The sequence below is a fragment of the Siniperca chuatsi genome, linkage group LG4 (assembly GCF_020085105.1).
Source record: "Siniperca chuatsi isolate FFG_IHB_CAS linkage group LG4, ASM2008510v1, whole genome shotgun sequence".
NCBI lineage: Eukaryota > Metazoa > Chordata > Actinopteri > Centrarchiformes > Sinipercidae > Siniperca > Siniperca chuatsi.
The window spans coordinates 19,654,328-19,674,873 of record NC_058045.1 but is presented as its reverse complement, the minus strand read 5'-3'; the positions used below and the strand labels follow the sequence as shown (position 1 = coordinate 19,674,873).

The window sequence follows — 20,546 nt, the reverse complement described above, 5'->3', positions numbered from 1 at the left end:
ATGGTTCATTAGACTGGGTTGATATCTACTCAATAACTGTACAAGTAGAGCGCTGGATCAGTGACATGGGAAATGAACAAGGGAAAGACCAGGAAAAGTTAATAGAGACAATACTAACCAGTGATTGATGGAGGAGGAGTTACTATTATGCTTATTTCAATTTATCTTTTTTAATTGCTCTCTTCGAGTCCATAATTTGTCACTTAAAATCCTTGAAAATCAAAGTCTTATGTTGATGTCTATCTGGATGAAAACATCTGTGGTTTCAGTCGACAGTCGACTCTCCTATTCAAAAGGTACACGTCTCCAAGCCAATATGCATGCACTACAGCAACACAGGTCTAAAAATAGCTTCTTTATTCCTTCCTCACTCCTACCTCTGCGCTCCTCCCATCTCACTTTAAGTCAGACAGGGGGTCCCTGGACAGACGTAGCCTCACCGTAAAGCAGACTCTCTATATACACTGGGAACAGAGTAAATGGCTGAAGCTTGAATCGGCTGCGAAAATCATGGTATATTTTTCACAGGAGCTTGAAAATAGTTCCCAGATGACAGAAAATATGGGCGTGATTCTGAGCAGAGCGAAGAGGTTTCTTCATTTCTCCCGTGTCTATTCGACTTCTTTTATTTCTATTATACATTTCTTCCAACCTTTAACTTGCCACCTTCCTTGCTTCACTTGGTTGTCAGGATTGACAGGGTGGATGTGACGTGGCTCCAATAAAATGTGACAAGCAGGAATTTACGGTCTGAATTAATTGGGCTGCACTGCAGCGGACAAGGCTGTTAATAAAGGTGACGGAACCCTTATCGGTGAAGGGGATTTCTCTTCCTCTCCCTTCTATTTCTCTCACTTCAACCTATCCATCCATCTGCAAATGTTTATCCAAGGCGCACACACACACACACACACACACACACACACACACACACACACACACACACACACACACACACACACACACACACACACACACACACACACACACACACACACACACACACACACACACACCAACACTGCAGTGACGTGGCTGCGGCTGTAAGCAGCAGGCCATAAACTCAAATCTCAGTGCGGTAAAGGATCCCTTCTGTCATGTTGTGCAATTATAACTGAGAATGGCTTCAAACCCAACCACCCGAGGTTACACACATACACACACAGTGTGACTGGAGTTAAAGAAATCTTGAACCGTGAGAGCTGGAGGCTTGTGGTGTAAGAGGTACAAACTGTCAGATGTCTTACACAGGCCAGTGGAGCAGAGTCTGTGTGGATGTTGCTCTGCATCCATGTTCATACATAGAAATAGGGCAGCAGGAGCCAGGTGTGAGATATGGTTAGGATCCATACAACAGGAGAAGGTATAAAACACTTTTTTCTTCCTTTTTCTCTTCTAGCCACCCTTTTCTCTGAAGACAAATATTAATCTCAGGTGCTTGCTGCTACAAACAAAACAGGAGAATGCTGGACTTGAAGAGATAAAAGGGGGTTAGATGCGGCTCTTAATGGGGAAAAAGGATGACCCTTCTTGTACAGTAAAATACACTGCCCTTTAAAGGTGCTATTGATAACAGCCAGCTAGATGACGCACTCCCCCCTGCTCCCAGTGGTTGCCAGTTCGTTGCACAACCTGCATATTTCATGGTCGAGTGGAGTGGGACTCAGACTCACTCATATCAAGTGATAATTCTCTTGTGATAGAGTAATGAATTCATTTTGCAACATATAGCTATACGTTAGCTATAGATTTAGGTTACTTTGTGCAGTGGTATTTCATGTAACGTTATCTATGGTAATCTTAGGAACCTTTAGGTAACCCTTTTCCCCCCATCATTTAATAATTATTATTATCTGCAATCCAATATATAGTACAGTATGCCTTCTGGGACAATGGGACAACAAGGACCATGACAAGGATCCTGCTATACTCCTGCAAAATGATATATAATCAATATGCCAGTTAGCTCACCTTTGACCTTGTAGCAAATTTACCAGCAGATAGAACATCAATGTATTGATGTTGTGCGAGAAGTGCCACTCTAAAAACAGACGGTTAATCTCCAGGCATGACAGCCACGATCCATGAGACTGTTGTGTGTCAGCAATGAGCAGAAATATGCTGAGGGACAATGTATGGCTCTATTTAGCACCAGTTTGTGCGCTTCATGTATTAACATTGTTGTTCCTTTATCAAGTGTTAGTGGAAGAAATAGCCAGAAGGTAATTTAACAACACTTATGCCTGTTCAGAAGGTATCTCAGGACAAGACTCTTCTGGATAAATAATTATCTTGTTGGTTGCACGATAAGAAAGATTTTTAACCCCTTTCTCAAGATGCGATAGTTTTTCCTAATCCAGGAAGCCAGAAATGACAAATATGAAGAAAAATATGAACGTGTTATTTTGTATAAAAATACAAAATATTGGAAAGTAACATCAATACAACTGATAATAAATGTTTTATTTGTGGTTCATGTTTTACAAATTAAGCAAGGAGAAATGTAATTTCCAGCAACCATCTTTGTTTGAATTCGGAAATGTTATAATGTTTTTTTTTATTGTGCTGCAGACAGAATATTTTTTTCATCCTGATGGTTAGAAAAGTCTTTGAGGTTAATGGAAAGACGTTCAGAACAGTGGTAAGTGCTGTTAAATGACTTTCTGGGCTTTTCAAAGATCTTTGAATCTTTATGTTCTGGTAAATTGGATGCTTAGCTCTGTGACTCAAATGTAATGGTTATACATGAGAGGCACAAACTGGGGCTAGGCTTTATAAAACACCCAACATGACATCGTTATCTAAATCATCCACACAAATGTCCTCCTCTTCATTCTTTACACTAACACCTGATTAAAGCAACAATCACCTAGCTTTTCTTTCTGTGTGTGCTTTGTGTAAATCTGGCCAGTCCAGATCATCTATCTGAGCGTATGAGCTCTACTCCAGGAGGGCGCGCTGACGAGACAAGAACATTTCCGGACAGCTACTTAGACTAACAATGTGGAATAACTTTTACTCCTCTCTCTGTCTCTGGTTGTCTTGTGTTCACTTACTTAGCGGGCAAACACATTTTGAGCCTTGAGAAGAGAGGAGAGAATAAACATATAACTATTTCAGTCTGCAGAATCAAGTGCTGGTAACCAAACAGGAAAAGAGGTTTGCTTTTGTGTCTGAAATCCAAATGAGGTCATGGGGATTTAAAAATAACTGATGACAATAACTTGACCACAGTTCAAGACTCCGCAGGGCGGGACTCAAGTCAGTGAGGACATCCTCCCAGTCCACTCAGAGAAGGTTTTGGAACAAAACCATGGTAGCAAGGGATTTATGGAAAACATAATCTTCCATTAATTGCTCAAGGAGTTGATAGCTGCCATCTGAGTGATCTTTACAGTGGGAATCTTCACAAACAAAAGTTTCCCTGCATAATTAGATATCCTTTTTAGTTATAATGGACACCCAGATGATGACTTCAATTTGGAAGCAGAGTGATTAAGCGCTGATGTAATGAGAAGAGATCAACCACATTTCCAAACTCTTTCTATGGAGACTGATGATAAATGGTGACAGGGAGCCTCTAAAAATCATCTCTGGGTGTGAAAAGTAGACAGGATTGGGGCAGTTGCTGTCACCATGGAAACAGGTTTTGGGAAGTCTGTTACTAAGGTAAGATATGAAGACTTTGCTCAACTATAGGTTGACTCTTTTTTGCTCACATCATCTACATTTGGTCAGCTCTCTGTCAGGGATATTTATCACTTTTTAATGAGCTGGAAGTTTTATTATCTTTTTCTGCTTTTCGCTGGATGTTAACAGCAACGTCTGACTCCGACTGATATTTTGGTTTCGACTAACTCACTCAGTATTTGAGTTGGACCAGACCAACTGGTATCCATTTCACTCAAACAAAGGACCACATGTATGATCACACAAATTTACCGCATCCCACCGTGTCTAAATCTATTGCATCCTCCAGTGTCTACATGAGCCTGGTGTTTTTTTTTAAAATTTCTTCATATTTCTCTTGGACACATGGAAATACAGTTAAACGTAGAGAAAACAGACTGCATTTTTAAAAAGCTTTTCAAACCTGGCACTTTTGACACATACTCCATACATTTGCTATTCTTTTACAAACTACTATAACACAAATTTTTCATAAGGTAATGAAAAAATACAATCGAGGGAATTAAAAATTTGAACCATGGGAAATAAGATTTCTCTCTCCAGTTGGTTTAGACCACCCTGGAATTTATACAAGGGGGATGTTTCCCGAGGCCCCGAGGGAGAAGCAGAAGCATTAGAATATGAATGAACGTCCATCACCGTGAGCCCAGTTCCCTGGCCCTTCAAGGTTACTGCATTTAACAGGCTGAAAGGCAGGATTAGCTGCAGAGAGCTGGGTTTAACCCTCGCAGCACCACGGACACAAGGGAAAGCTTAAATTTGGACACAGCGTATGGACGGGACAGTACAGCATTTGACTTGGTGCTATGTGCTATATGTCTGAGTGTATGTGTTGTAGCGTGACAGTTAAGTTTAATTAATGTGATGTTCAATTAATGATACAGTTTAAAATGCAGTTTGGTGGAAAACCATAACATAGGAAACAAATGTGGACATTGGATTTAAGTATTTGTGTAATGAAGTACTACATGCATGCATACATGTTTGTTTAGTTACTCACCGTCCTCACTGGTGTGTGTCTCTGTCCCTCCCTCGTTTTCTACCTCCTCCAGGGCTCCATGCTCACTGTAGGGGCTTTCACTGTGGGGGACAACAACATGCAAATCATCAGGGTCACAGCCAAGGCAGGGTCAGGGGTCAAGTGACAGTTTCAAAACAGATTTTGAGCCAGATTTTTTCCCTCTTATGTAGTTTTTTCCGTCACTTCTTTTTCTTTCAGGAAGTTAAAGTAGTTTGAGGACACTTTATCTCATAATTCAGTTTGCAACATAAGACTTTTGCTCAAATATCAGTCAAATCTAATTTCAGTGAAGATGACAAGGAGGAAGTGAGGTTTTTACAATTAATAAGACCAAATAGCGGCCATTGTCAGTATTCTGTGAGAGGCTTAGATCCTCTATCTGTGGTTGGGCCACTTTTTCTAAGTGGTCTCCTTCTGGCATCGTGCTGAGAGAGCTGGCAGTAATGCCACACACACACACACATTTCCACAGATTACCCCTGCCAGGAACTGAGTGTCTCCTCCCATGTTAGTATGTCACCAGCCGCCTCCTCTTCTGCAAGAAAGGGAGGCAGCCAAGACAACAAATCTACCCAGGGCTTCATGTGCCCTGCCGAGGGGACATGGTCGTGCTGAGACGGCTGATTAGCTCTAGCCAGGGATAAATCCCTGTCAGCCTGCAGTGATGTGGGGGCATAGAAAAGGAGAAATATAGAGACAGATAAAGAGAGGAAGAAACAAGTGATAAGCACTGCTTACAGATGTGGAGCTGGCAAAGGGCCTCAGGTTTGATCTGTTTGACTCCAGTATGTGCTGCAATTCATCTAATCATCCTTTCCCTGCCAGGTGAACTTTCTCTTTCCTCCTGCCATGATTGTGGTAATTAAAGTGATTGTTTCAGTCTGTCTCACCTAGAAAAGAGTCCACCATCTAAAGTCAGCGCTGAAACATGCTCTACCTTGTCATGTTCCTTAACCACAGACGCCTAATTGGCGTGTGTAATTACTCATATCAACTCAACTGACATACTACTGACACAGCTGCAGCCTTAAGAGCGCACGCATACCTGCACGTTGAGTGAGTCCCTAATGAAGGAGGTTTGGCCACGTGCCTTTGTTCCATTCACAGTATATTAAAAGAAATGGGTTAAAAAATCCCACCAGCGTCTATCTGACTCTCAGACCTACATCTTGTTGTGTAAATCTGTGCAGCTGCATGAAATGACCTCATCAGAATGCTTTCCATCTTCACTTTTAATCCTTGACTTGATCCAAAACTTGACCTTCAGGCACAAGTGACAGGGTGGCCTAGTAGCTAGACAGTGCGTGTCGTGTAAAGTTGAAACTCCATTTGTGAAAAAGGCCTTTTGCCTCTTTCGAACAAGAAACTGAACTTATGTTTGGATAGTTAATCAACAGCAATACCAGCTGCATGCAGCATTCCTCACCAATAGTCTCCTCCAGCCATACACTTCTCATAGATGGGCCCATCTAGGTCTTTGGCATCAGGAAAGATGGTCTCATGGTGGATGATGATGGTCTTGATGATCTCGTTGACGTGGGCCTGGCAGGAGACCTGGTCCTGGCTGTCTGGTGTGGGCATGAGCGTGGGGCCGAAGCATATGGCCAGGTTGTATGGGTCCATCATGTTCTCGTCACTGTACTGGGACAGGCTGGAAAGGGAAGGGTGGATGTAGTTAAGTAGGAAAAGAAAAATGGTGACCAAGTAAAGGCTTAATGTGAAAAGGACACAGCACTGGAGACAGTACTTCAGATCAAATCATGACTAACAGCAGTGGATGCTCATAACTTAGAATGACATTTCATTAAGAGGGGGCAATCCTTAGAAGGTGAAATACAGGATGGATTTACTGGTTAGTGTCTATAAACTTACTGGTTGAGGAAGGCGAAGAGGTAGCGCATGACGATGAGGACTGATCTGGGAATGGTCAGGAGGATCTTACGGATGTACAGCGCTCTCTCATACAGGTTTTCTATTCCTAGAGCAGAAAAAAAGGACACAGAGGGTATGATGTTAATGCAGTAAAATGCTGCAATACAAGAAGAAAAATATTGTTAAATTAATAAAGGCTTTGTTTCCGTCCTTTTACCTCTGCGTCTACGTCAAATGCACCACCTTGCAAAGTGGTATATTTAAAACAATCAATATGTGGGCATCATCAAATAGATGAGTATCACCATGTCCCAGCATATAACTACTAGAGTATATTGAAGTAGAGCCCATTACTTATCAGAATTACTGTACGTCTCCAGAGGACCAGCAAAGATTTACTAATGCAGTGATATGTAAAATGTGTGTGTGTAGAGGACACAGGAAATGCATCAACTGTGGTGGTGACCTTCACCTCAGCCTGTGTTCCTCTGCTGACACCACAGAGGAAGAGGAGGAGGAGGAGGAGAAGGAAGCCCTAAATGAAAACAGCATCTCTCTAAATCCATTTTGTCAAGTTCTCTACTCTTTTACCCTTTTTTCTGCCTTGCAAGAATGAGGATATTACCAACAAAGGAGTAAATGTTTCTCAATAAACATGTTTATTGCAGGAACATTATCATAACTTTAAACGGAAACAAAAGCATTTAGAATCTTTCTCATATTGCACTTTATCAATACGCTACAGAATGCCAACCTCTGTGTCTTTCATTACGATCTCATTTGTTCTGCTGTGGCACTTGAAGCAGCCTATTTTATTTGGCTGAGCTGGGGCTCTGCTGGCTGCTAAAAATAGCCCTGTCACCCTCCAGCCACTCTGTGCCATCTGGGATTTGGGCTTCTGGGATACTTGTGATGTATTCTATTTTTCATCAATATCTAACTAGGATTCTGCAAGGCTCCTGAGCACTTCAGAAGCTACTATTTAAAGATCTACTCCATTGTACACTTAAACATCACCTACAAACACACGTGTAAGCACACCCGCACAAAACATCCCTGCTGCAAATGAAAGCTATCAGAAGCTGCAGTACGCGGCTGTGGTGAAAAGAAAAACACAGTCAACTAAGAGCAGTTAAATGGAAAAGTGATCTCGTAGCTGGTCTGAGCTGCTCCATATGGAAAAAGCAGAGCGTTTTTAATACGGGGCCTGCTGGGCATTCAGCCCACACTGCAATCACTGGTATGTTGAACTTGGGAATGTAAACAGGGAATCCCCATCACTCATCCTGCACAAATGTTTAAAAGTACACCCAAGAAACACACACAGACACACTTCACACACTCGTAAGTACACAAAAGCCTTCATGAACATAAAAACCAACAAGTACACATGGCACACACAAAGCTGCACAAGGCATTAAAGCACATGTTGTGTCCATGTAACTCTGTGCATGTTCAATTATTCTTCAACAGAGGCTAAAAGTCCCCCATGTAATGTCTTAAAAGGTCAGAAAAAGCCACACAAAGAGCTGACTGATCTGTGAACTGACTCACAACAAAATGACAATGTTACTATACTTATGTGGACTTTAGTGTAGCTTCAGCTCTGGATTCAAACGCTGCTCCGTGCTGTGGACATTTAACACTCCACCACGATCCTGTAAGCACGGCCAGCTTTGTGCCACTTACGACAAATAATATCCTTCTCAGTACTCAACCAAATACCACAGAGTAGTATCAACACTAAGTGTCAAAGACAAGGAGAAGTCAGAGCCATTCTGCTGACAAGACACCACAGACAGTTAATTATACTGTTTGATCTGAGGACTATATATGATGGGGAATACACACTGTGTGAATGACAGCAAATAATAAATAAAAGACTTGAGACACATAATAAAAAATATCCAGAAAAAGCATTCATTTTATAAGTTTTATATTTTAGGTTGATTATTAAAAGTGCAACTTTTTCTTTGTTATAATTTTGTAAATGCTTTTTAAATTTTCTAACTTGACAATGCCCACATATCATGATATATAAAATTGTGTTTCAAAACAATTACACAGTTTGGGGAAATATTCATATGTGCTGTATACAACAGGTTAATCTGATGTAAAATCTAAACACGTAAAAAGCTGAGTGAGATTAATTTGCTATTTAAATGGAAAAAAAATGTATTTTAACAGTGGGGAAAAAAATTAAAGATTCAACAGAAAAGCACTGACTTGCTTTGCCATGCTCAACAACAAAACGATGCACTCAGAATAAAACCACCTCACTGAGACTAAACGAAAATATGTGTGTTCTTACTGATGCAAGACAGCAGATCATTGAACCTCTCTTTGGGGAAAAGAGGGTTCTCCAGACCACGGAAGTAAAGTTTGAGAACGCCAGCCACCGAGTTGATGTCATGATTATTCTCATCATCCGTCAGAGGATCGTTTCCTAAAACACAGACAAGTGAGCAGGTCAGTTGGACATCCTTAATTATTAAAAATTCACATGACTTTATGTGAAATATAGCTAATTAAAAACTCAAAAAGCCCACTGGTAAATATGGTCGATATAATGAGTAATAATTAGAATCAGAATCAGAAATACTTTATTGATCCCCGAAGGGAAACTCTTTGTTACAGCAGCTCGCCTTTACGTCAGTGCACACAGGAGAAAGTACTAGCAAAAAATATAATACACTATAAAACACTATAAAAACAGGTCAGAAAATAAATTAAGTACCAGGTGGGTATAAGTATAAGATAAAATAAGTGTGAAGTACCAAGTGGGTTTACCGGTTGATGATGATAATACAGTATAATAATACAATGTAATAAAATAAGTAATAAGTAATAAGTAGTGGTGCATGTACTGTCGAGTTAAGTGTAGCTTATTGAGATTATTAAGGTATTGCACAGCAGAAATTGAGGTATATAATATCAATGTCAATAAATAGGAAAAACTAACATGGGAAAACTTAATATTGCACGGGAGTAGTACACAAAATATTGCACAATTATTCAAGTATGGCAGAGATGTAATGATCAATGTCCAGTTTAATGACCTAGGGTCATACAGACTGACACTTAGAGGGAGGAGTTAAAGAGTTTGATGGCCACAGGCCAGCATCCTCCTCTCTGACACCACCGCCAGAGAGTCCAGCTCCACCCCCACAATGTCACTGGTCTTACGGATCAGTTTGTTGAGTCTGTTGGTGTCTGCTACCTTCAACCTGCTGCCCCAAGCATGCAACAGCATACAGGATAGCACTGGCCACCACAGACTCATAAAACATCTTCAGCATTGTCTGGCAGATGTTGAAGGACCTCAGACTCCTCAGAAAATAGAGGCGGCTCTGGCCCTTCCTGTAAACAGCTTGAGTGTGCTTGGTCCAGTCCAGTTTGTTATCCAAGTGTACTCCCAGGTACTTGTAATCCTAATTAGTTTCTAATTGTACCAAACATTTGGATCTGATAACAATGAGGAAAAAACAAAAAACATTTATAGATCCAGGTGATAATGTGTAGTTAATATAGTTTAACAGACATCATGTACCTCTTTCAAATGAGTTCTTGATGTCATTGACTTCCAGGTGGGATCCAGATACACGAAATATTCCTTGATGTTGGAGGCCTGCACAGAGAAAGACAAAGAAAGAGGGTAAGGAAGGAAAAACAGAAGGTAAACGAAGAGACACTAAACACGCTCATAAGTCCACTCTTACGGTCACAGAAAGAAACACCCTCACTCAGCAAATAAAGCCTATTTTAGTTGGAACTAAGAGGCACATCCTGTTAAGCCCCTTCACTTTTCTAATTAAGGATAATTAATGAGTAAGGGAGACCGCAATCAAGCTTTACTAAAGTGTCTTTCAGATGGGATTAGGACTTAATAAGGGGAGAGGTCAAGGGTCAGGAGGAAGCACGATTAGTCTGCTGTTTGTCTTTTTTAGATTTCTCTCTGTACGTCATCAGAGATGCAGTGGATGGGCCTGCAAACCATGAGATCTCGCTATTGTCACATCTTTAATGCTTAAGAGTTTACATTCTTTCAGAGTGTCTTTTTCAATCTGGTTTAAAACCAATACTGTAACTCATCACTTGTGCCAGGCTTAGCTGTCTCTCTGTTTGTCTCACGGTATGTTTGGGAAGCTGGGTGGAAAGGGTCGCACCACAGTAAACAGGATGGAATCTGCGTTTTCCCATGACTGCAACTAAAGTGGAACACACTGAAACCCCAACATGAAAAACTACGTACACGCCCAAACAATTAACGCCTGGAAATCACTGAACTTTTCATCAAAGTCTGATAGACTTGGAAATGAAGCAGGTTGCAGTTGATTTATGAAAAGAATTCATCAAACAAAAAACATTAATACAATCATTAATTTATGGTTGATTAACTGAAGTGACAAAATGTCTATACACTGTACAACAACAACCAACTCACCATACAAATTTATGAAGCGAATACAGCTTTCAACCACACGGGGGATAGCTTGTCCAGAGTCCTTTGAAGGCAAAGTAAACAGAAATACCCAAATGTCAGATCATGTATGACTTTTTTATTACACGTACAAGAGCTAGAGCCCGACAGATACTGGACTTTTGAAAACGCTATCAACAATTGAGAATAATAAAAAATCTAATACAATGTATTGGCTTTTATTTTTACATAAATAAATAAATATATCTTTAGCACAGAATGTATTTTAAGTAAAGGTAAAAGGAAAGAAACAAACATAATCAGTACCAGTAAATATAAGACAGCATTAAATTTTGATCCGTAAATATAACAGATACAGATAAAAATAAAATATATCTGTGATGTTCTGATACAGACTGATGATATTGGCCTGCTGCTGTATCGGTCGGGCTCTAACAGAAACTTGCGAACGTGATGTTAAAAGTGTATAAACATGCACACCCAGTGTAAGTGAAGTTTGTAGGTTTAGATACAAAGTGAGGGTTACCTTTTTGAGATCTGAGACAGACTGAGTTCTGACTTCTCCAGCTGTTTGATTGTTCATGCCCAGTCTCCCATAATAACTCACTGATTATGAAATATCACAAAGTTACAACAACAAGCAAATACAAACCTGTTGTCCAACACATTTAAATTGGCCTCCACAGTTGCTAAATATACTTTGTGTCGTGTTACGCTAGCAATCAAGTGCACCCTGTGTTTAAATTACGAAGAAGAACTTCTCTAAAGAGCCACACACTCAGTATGGAGTTTAGGGAAGAAATAATAAGATGAGGGGAGCAGCACTGTCTCCTTTATAGAAAACACATTCCCTTCACGCACTTAGATGTGGACTGCACTCTTGTTCTGCCTCGGTGCCAGTTGCTCCTGTGGCTCAGTGCTGGACAGGGACTCAGTACATGCTTTTAATGATACAGTGGATCTGTTTACAGCCCTCGGGGGTCTACACACAGTCCAAACACAGCGACCAGGCCAAAATCGACTATCTATCGTTGGAGTGGAGCATAGGTCTGCTTCTGCAGGATTATGTAATACTATCCCTTTGGATATGTGAGACTGGGGATGACTGCGTTATATCACATAAATTCAATACCAATTTTGAAGTGTCAACACAATTGAAACTAAAGATACAAGTTACTGCAACACCTCTGTGTAAGGAGAAAACCTTCAATTCAGTTTGTCTCAGTCTACTCACAGAAGTCAGGCAACAAACACAAGACATAGACAAACACAACATGAGGTAAAATGTTGTTAAAGCAGGACAGGTAAAGGAAATAAGCGCAGGCAAGCAGCATGGGCCCCCCAAGACGCTTCAAGGTGTCTACCTGATGTCGAGTGTGTGAGTTCCGTCGTCCGCGGCTACAGAGAAGTGTCGCAAGAGCCAGAGATGGACAGAGAGACAGAAAGAGAGAGAAAAGCAAGACCCAGATTAGGACCACAGCAGCTGCCCACCAAAGCTTTTACTAAGAGCGCACCCTCATTCCACTCTATGCTGGCATCAAATCCGAAAGTAAACAATGAGAACTGGACAGGACCAGGCGGGACTGGACACGGCCACCAGTAAGAGATGGTGAAGAGGCTGCAGGAGGGAGGCAGCACACCTTATCAGTCTGGCATCTGCTCCCTGACTGCCATTTATCCTGCTGTTTTTCACTGGCCTCTGCTCTCGCTCTGGAGGAGGAGGAGAGAATATCTCTGCCAGAGCAGCTCAGTGATGCCAGGTTAGCAGTGAGTCAGGGGAGCTGACTGAGACAAACATTTATCCCTCAAACTGCCGCTCCTCTCCTCCTGCAGCCCTCCAAATCTATTAGTGCCACCCTTACATCTCAGACGCAGACCGACAGAGCTCACTGACTCATGAGGAAGGTTTCCAGAATCCATCTTAGCACAAAAATGTTGTTGTTGTTTTTTGTTTGTTGGTAAAAGATAAATCAATGCTAAGATGCTTTGGGGGAACCCACCAAAATGGCCAGAAAGCCAGAGCAAGACAGAAAATAGATAGGAGGAGGAGCAATGTCAAGCGGGCAGACTGGTAATCAGTACCTTGATAAATGACTCCAAATTGCCATTAAATAACCTAACATTAAAAACAGAGCGGGGTCTAGCCCGCCGGGTGCCAGTGTGGGTTTTGAACGGCCCATTGGGATGTCTAGAATACAAAGAATGCATCAGAATAAGTAAACAATGCAGTTTTCCTTTCAGAGTGGTTTATCTATTCTCCAGTAACCTTTATAAACTTGAACTGAAGTTGAGGCTGACTAATCTTTAAAACGCTTCGACTCAAGATGATGGACAGGTGAATGAAGGTATTTTCAGACGCTGTTGAAAACTGTGAATGAACTTTTTCTTTATAATCCTGTCTTTTCTTTCCCTGCAAGAAATCACAGGCCAGTGAAATATCAGACCCACTGGGAGCATTGTATGTGTCAGCATCCACCTCATGATAGGCCCTGCAGGGGCATTGCCTCTCTTAGTTTGTGTGGGTGTGTGTCGGTGGGTGTGACTTAATGCAATTTGGCTTCTTGTAACCTGTAGCACTGAGATGAAAAGAGTCCGGGATTTTGGTCCCCTTCTGCTGCTCAATCATAGTGACAGAAATTCTCTGCTAGAAAGGCCTGAAGATGTCTTAAATATCTGATCATGACAACACAAAAGATGAAATCTTTGCAATATGAATAAAACTGTCATTAGGCATACCATCACCCCAGCAAGGAGTCAGCGAATGTCCTACTGATGTAAAAGCACTGTTACTTTACTGACATTTTACTTGATTACAAATACTGGTGTTAATCTCTACTGAAGAGGAACAGCAATTATTTTCATCATAGATTTATCTGCCAAAAAATGTCTTGATTGATTTTTTTGTCTATAAAATGTTGGAAAATAGTGACACCCATCACAGTTTTGCAGAACTTAAAGTGACATCTTCGAATGTCTTGTTTTGTCTGACCAACAGTCCAAAACCAAAATATATTCAGTTTACAAGAATATAAAACAGAGAAAAAAACTGTTGAGAAGGTGGAAGTAGGGAATTCTTGGTATTTTTGTTTGAAAAATGACTTAAACGATCAATTCGATTGTCAAAATAGTTGCAGATATTTTTTTTGTCTATCAAAAGAGAGACACTAGAGATATTGACTCAAAGCTAGGAAGTACCTCATTTGTGTACACAGAAGAAACATGTGAGTTTCTTTTCAGAACAGAGAACGTTGTTGGAAGTGACCTTTCCCCTGCGGTTCTATAATGGCAAAATAAACTTTAACATAGACTGTTCCAAAATCCCAAAACAACATGCAGAGACAAAGTCAAATAAATTTTCTCTTCTTTGCTGACTGACCATTCACTGCAAATGGCTCTGTAACAAAAATTGTCAAAAAAGCTTTTTAAAACTTAATTACAGTAATGGGAGTATATTCAATAAGTTAATTCCACACTTGAACATAGAAGATTATCTGTTTTCAAAGATGCAAAACTTAGACAACAGATTCAACTGATCCATCTGTTCCTATTCGCTCCTCTTTTGTTCTTTAAAACAGCTCTAAACCATTTAAATTTCATGCAAATTCTTTCTTCTCTCCTCTCGTTTCTTAGGTTAAACATTCTCCACATCACCACCTCTCATTCTCTTTAAAGGCCTGACATATGGTACTGTTGGGAATGAGAAGTACAGTAACCCCGCCACACATTATCAGGTCGGCTCTCCAGGAGATTTTTGTCTGAGTCAAACTACGGACTCCTCTGCTTTCACGGTCACAGAGGACTTCACACGAGAAGTTCCTGAGGCAAACTGTCCTCGCCTTGATGAAAGTGGACTGGATGTGTAACTTGAATATGCACAGGTCCTGAAGTGTGAGTGTGTACTTTACCTTGTGGTCATGTAGTCAGCTCTGTGGCCTGCGTGTTAAGAGAGAAAAGAGAAGAGATGTCAGGGGAAGTTGGATGTGTGGACATGCCAGGACCTGTCTCTGAGGTCCCTGCGGTGCATTTTGTATACGCCTAGTGAAGCATTTGAAGCTTGCCGTCTGTCCTCAACCGCTGGCCTCTTGAGCAGCACAAACAAAACCCATACACACACCTATGCACACAAACACACAGCAGCTCATAGCTTGCACAAAGACTTCTACAGGCAACACTTTAGCTACATTACAATTACAGTACAAACAAACATCCAGCAGGCACACAGTTTACAACTGACATAGGCACACAGACACTCTAATCATTATAGTAATACACACAGCTACAAGTTTGGACAGGTGAAGTAAGATTAAGCATAAAATAGCTTCCAAATGGTTTTGGAGAACAGGAGTAGTTTCCAATGTGTGGCCATCTGTTCCCGTGAACAGGATCTGACCTGTCTGTGTGTCTGAGTGACTCATACTGTACTTCAGCTCATTGACAACAATATGAATAAGGAGCATGTGGGAGAAGCAGGAGGCTTTTCTCTTCCTTGTTAGCGCACAGCTCCATTACTTTGACTGAGACCACCAGGACTGCGGGTTAGAACAATGACTGACAGACAGTCTCTGGGTTGACGGTAGATTAGCTGAGGCCCCGGGGAGATCCCACCAATGTAGAACAAGGAGAGACCGTCGGTAATCACTGCCACCCCTTTAATTCACAGCAGTCCATTAAGTTGGGAGCAAATCAATCACTAAGACGGATAATACAAATTCACAATCCCCCTCAGCTCTGGCTTGCTTGGCTAAAACCCAGATTACAATCTTGGAGCTTTGAGTAGTGGAAAAAGCAGGCAAACAATGGGAAATTTGCCACAGAAAAAAGGCTGAAATTGCACAATAAGACTGCATAAAATAAAAAGACAAAATTCAACGACCAATTATTAGTTATGTTGTCTGTTTGGACACTGATTAGGGCTAATACCTCCTTGTTTTGGCTGGAGGAAGGCGACACACAGACTGGTGAAAGTGGATTTGACATTGAGAGGTAAGAATCAAGAGCAACAGGAACAGGGGTATAAAAATAAAAGGATCGTGACTGTACCTTCGCCGAGTGTCCTCTTCAGCAAGTCATGTTTGGCCTGCAGTTTGGAGATGAGATTACTGCCCTCCAGAAACTCCCGGAATTTCTGTAGAGAATTGAGAGTAATTACACGGCGGCCCTGAGTGCCAGCCAGCGCGTCCGCTCTTAAGTCAGCAATGTACGATAAGAAAGCCAAGGGCAAAGGACACGCTCAGAGTCTTTTTATAGCCTTTATCAGAGCATGTCCATTTCCAGACTGGAACAGGATAGCAGTTAGCCTTACAAAATGGAAATATTTTGGGAGATCTGCCACCTCTGCCAGCTGATCAAAGATTTCAAAAGGGGCTTGATACATGATATTCAGTCCAATAATTTAAGTCCAATAGAATTCACATGCACAGATTAAGCATTTTAAAGTCCAGATAAAATGCTTTGAGTTCATATTCTCAGAGTATATAATCAGACAAGAGAAAGCTGGCATTTTCACTTCTTTGAAAACATCTAACTATAGAAATCTAACCAAGGCATCAAAGAGAGTCTATAAGAGAGATTTATTTCTATTTGCACACAGAAATAAAATACATCTCTGGAGTCTTTTCCCTTTGTGTTTGTTCACTGATATCCACTGGCAACCCCTTTTTCTTAAAGCACACATCTCCACTCACCATGAAGTAAAACTGCTCCGTCTCCTGCTGGTTGGCCCTCCTCTTGGCAATGCTGGGTTTGCTGAGGTACGTCTCGGACACAGTGGACTTGACAGACTCGGTGGATCGGCTGTGGTGGAAACACTCGGACACGTCGTAGTCTTCAATGGTCACCATGTCCTGGATGGTGGTCAGGGTGGCCTCTGATGTCTTTTTGATCTGGAGACACAAGGGATGAGGGAGAAGATGAGGAAGAGCTGAAGAATTGGTCAGAACAAAAAACCATGCTGCTTGAAAACTAGATGTCATCTCTTCACTATCACGATGTTACCATTACAGCATACTCAGCGGCTTATATCATCACACTCCCTAAAAACCTCTCTCGCTATCCCATATTTCTAACAAGACACACGTTCTTGAAAATCCACCAGCCCCTGGACATGACTCCAGGCCAAAGCAATCAATTTGCATGCACTCAGAGGGGCCACAGGTGAGGTCTGCTGGAGATGGTAATTTCAGTTGCAGGCTTTTAAGATTAATTTCCATAACCGCCTCTTTCTTGTCAACAGGAGTGCTTCTGCCGGAGCTTATAAACGTCAGGACTTTGCCGAGCGAAAGACGTACAGCCAGTGCAACTGCTGCAGGCCATGACTATGTCCAGTATATGATGACATAAGATGACAGAGGATGTGACAAACAAATGTGAGGGCAAATTAATTTGTAACAGCTCCATAAAAGTTTAAAGATACCAAAGCAGATACAAATTGACTGTTTAGACTATAAATACAGAACTTTTAGTATACAGATGTGATGGTACAGTGGAGTATTTGGCCGACTGTTAGGTATAACTGAGACTTCAAGAACATAGTCCTACTATTTAGAGAAAACATATTCTTTTAAAAAGAAGAAGTCATATTTTGAGAGAAAAGTGAGAATTTTCTAAAAAAAAAAAACCCCCCACAAAAAACAGCCATGCTAACAGCTCTGTGAAGCTTTACTTAAGCATAGCAATGCTTTGAGCTAAATGCTAACATCAGCATGCTAACAAGCTCACAGTGATACTGAAAATGATGTTTAGCAGGTATACTGTTTACCATGTTCACCATCTTAGTGTAGCGTATTAGCGTGCTAACAATTGATAATTAGCACTAATAAAGTCCAGCTGAGGCTGATGGGAATGTCATTAGTTTTGCAGGTAATATCTTGAACAAATAAAAATTGTGACCTGATAATGGTGCTAGATGGAAAGTCAGGGCATCACCAGTTATTACACTTCATCCTGGGGACTATGAATGTCTGTACCAAATTTCATGGAAATCCATCCACAGTGACCATTCTGCCTGATGTTTAAACCTTCAAATTAATTGAATAACTGCCCAGTTTAAAACAATATCAATATATGGCCATATAGGCTAGGGACATTTGCAGAACAAGGAGAAATAGGAACAGGAAGAGAGAGCTACAGATAAAGGAGAAAAACAGACAAGGAGTCTAGAGACTGTCAAGTGTGAGCATGAATCATGGATGTGGAAAAGCTGCAGAAGGAAAGAGGCCGTGCTGATGTAGAAACACCAACAACCACCTCTCAGGAAAAATTCGGCAAAAACACTCTTCATTCAACAGAGACACACATGGGGGAGAGTGAAGTGCTGTGACCATCACAACTCGATTGTGTGTGCTTTTAAAAGGTGGAGGCACCACAGGTCAACGGTGCCCTGAGTGAGATGCAGCTGGAATTCCTCCTAATTACTGTTAATGGTCTGGACTCCCATTCAAAGGTAGTGACCCCATTTCTTAGTTATTAAGTGAGTCTGACCTCGGTGCTAATGAAAGAACAAGGTGGATTCCTAGTGTAGCTGTTATACACACCAAGACAACCGTGGATTATAGCTTGTTGTTTTTAAACAGCTTGACCTGTGACTCATTTGGCCTTCAAAAAAGACAAAAACACCTGAAAACAAGTTGGAGTTCATCTCTTTCATGTGTTACACTGATGGATTACAGTGCTGACACATACGCTTGGGCACACAATGTGGATGTAGTTACAGTGTCATCCATCCCAATGTGTAGCAAAAATATACTGCAGGTTTGAACGCAACTAATGACAAGGAAACGGGGAATTCTGTGAACATAAAACATCATCCTGTCTTGGGACAACAGTCGGGAGTTGTCAAAGGAGTGATTTTCTGCATGAGAATGAGAAAGAACCTGCTGCCAACAACAGACACAGAAAATTACATGCATGCACATGTAGGTTTAATCCACGGCAGGTCCCTAAAATAGGTAACTTATAGCAACATACAGTTAGTTCCATGTTCATGAGTGAGTTTGGTCCCCCATCTCCCCGTGTCCCTGGCAGCCTCATCCCAGGTGGCCCCGGTGGCGGCAAGAGGCCCAGCTGTCATCATGAAGACAGGACCCATGCATGCAAGAGAATCGCTCCCAGTGAAAAAGCTGTTGGGTTTATCCATTATTCAGCAGACGAATAGTTACCAGTGTTCACTGCTGGGCTCAATTACAACGGAGCTCTTAGTGAGACTCGGTGGATATGCCCATTAGTCCCTGTAACTGCACAACAGTCCCTGGGATTGAATTAAATTTGTTTATTTTTCATAAACAACCATGACTCAGTCTGGCTTACTTAACAGTTGTCATTCACTGGACTGAAAATAACTTCTGTACTGTCAAAATCCAAAATAATTCATCGCACTTTAAAATCAGTGTTATTCTGCAGGGCAGCGGTACGACATCACTAACAGTTATTTCAACATCTATCATCACATCTCAAAAGGCAGTCTGCTGTCCATAGCTTTAAACAGACCCTGTAGTAAGTGTGTAATCTGCTGATCATTACACACACACACACACACACACACACACAGGCTTTGATGATTTATCTGAGGAAAAACAAACAATCCCTGCAAATAGTATTAGATTGCCAGAGTAAAGCGTGAAACATCTTGAGAATAACTGTTCAGTGTTCATCTGGTGAGACGAAAGAGGAAAAAGATCAGAGGAGGAAATTCAGTCTGTGAGCTTATTTCATATGGAGGCAAATGAGATCTAAATGGCCAGATTATTTCATCTGAAAAAGAGATGAACCACACTGACTGACTGAGGAGCTGAAAAGAACGATGTCCTCGGAGAGCAGACTTTTTTAATGAAGAAAAATTCAATTGTAATTTCTGCAGTTAGGCACCCAGCATGGCTTAGTAAGAGTGAGATCCAGAGTTTTCTCCCCACGTCGCAAACCCACCCTCCACTGATGCAGAGTAAATTATTCAGCAATGTTTTCTTTCACTGTTTCACAGGAGTCAAAGAGGGTTGAGGAAACAGCTGCACTTCTATTAAACACTGCCCTGCAGTCTTTCCTGGCTGGATAAAGACAGACTCTCTCTTTCTCTCTTGTACATTTGACAGTCGTGCTTGTAGGTCGTCACAACGCTTTGAAAGTTAATTTTTCAAGGATGTATCTGGCACTCTGTGCCCGGGAAGAGGGGCCATCTGGTGATCCTAACACAAGGCAGCAGCGCCCTCCAATTCTGACCCACCAGGACATCCGCTTCAGCGAGGCAGGCGGAAAAGGACATGAAGCAACCACGGCTTGTCATCATACCACACACACACACACACACACACACACACAAACAAACACAGGGGTCCATGTGTATGTGCCCACTTGTAGAAATACTGTACATACTGTAGGCATTGTGAACTGGGATGACACCAGCAAGACCCTGACCAGCCCTGATACACAACATAAAACAAGACACTGGGTCTGAATCATACTTAGTAGTGCTGCGACTAGAGATTATTTCCATTATCAATTCATCTTAATCATTACGTCTATAAAATGTCA

At 41.4% G+C, this 20,546-nt stretch overlaps 1 protein-coding gene across 5 annotated transcripts in view; it reads right to left on the bottom strand.

Annotated features, from left to right (window-relative positions):
- Nucleotides 1-20,546, bottom strand: part of srgap1a (SLIT-ROBO Rho GTPase activating protein 1a) — an 88,166-nt gene that overhangs the window by 10,342 nt on the left and 57,278 nt on the right. For 4 of the 5 annotated variants that reach the window (XM_044194598.1, XM_044194596.1, XM_044194597.1 and 1 more), the window contains exons 9-18: nucleotides 16,709-16,906; nucleotides 16,065-16,149; nucleotides 14,930-14,957; nucleotides 13,107-13,212; nucleotides 11,028-11,088; nucleotides 10,134-10,211; nucleotides 8,895-9,029; nucleotides 6,584-6,689; nucleotides 6,138-6,362; nucleotides 4,691-4,770 (exon numbers count right to left, since the gene is read on the bottom strand). In XM_044194598.1, the coding sequence (XP_044050533.1) occupies nucleotides 4,691-4,770; nucleotides 6,138-6,362; nucleotides 6,584-6,689; nucleotides 8,895-9,029; nucleotides 10,134-10,211; nucleotides 11,028-11,088; nucleotides 13,107-13,212; nucleotides 14,930-14,957; nucleotides 16,065-16,149; nucleotides 16,709-16,906 (1,102 nt within the window). Of the gene's footprint in view, nucleotides 1-4,690; nucleotides 4,771-6,137; nucleotides 6,363-6,583; nucleotides 6,690-8,894; nucleotides 9,030-10,133; nucleotides 10,212-11,027; nucleotides 11,089-12,388; nucleotides 12,423-13,106; nucleotides 13,213-14,929; nucleotides 14,958-16,064; nucleotides 16,150-16,708; nucleotides 16,907-20,546 lie in introns of all 5 variants that reach the window. The other variant, XM_044194595.1, reaches the window with a different exon arrangement.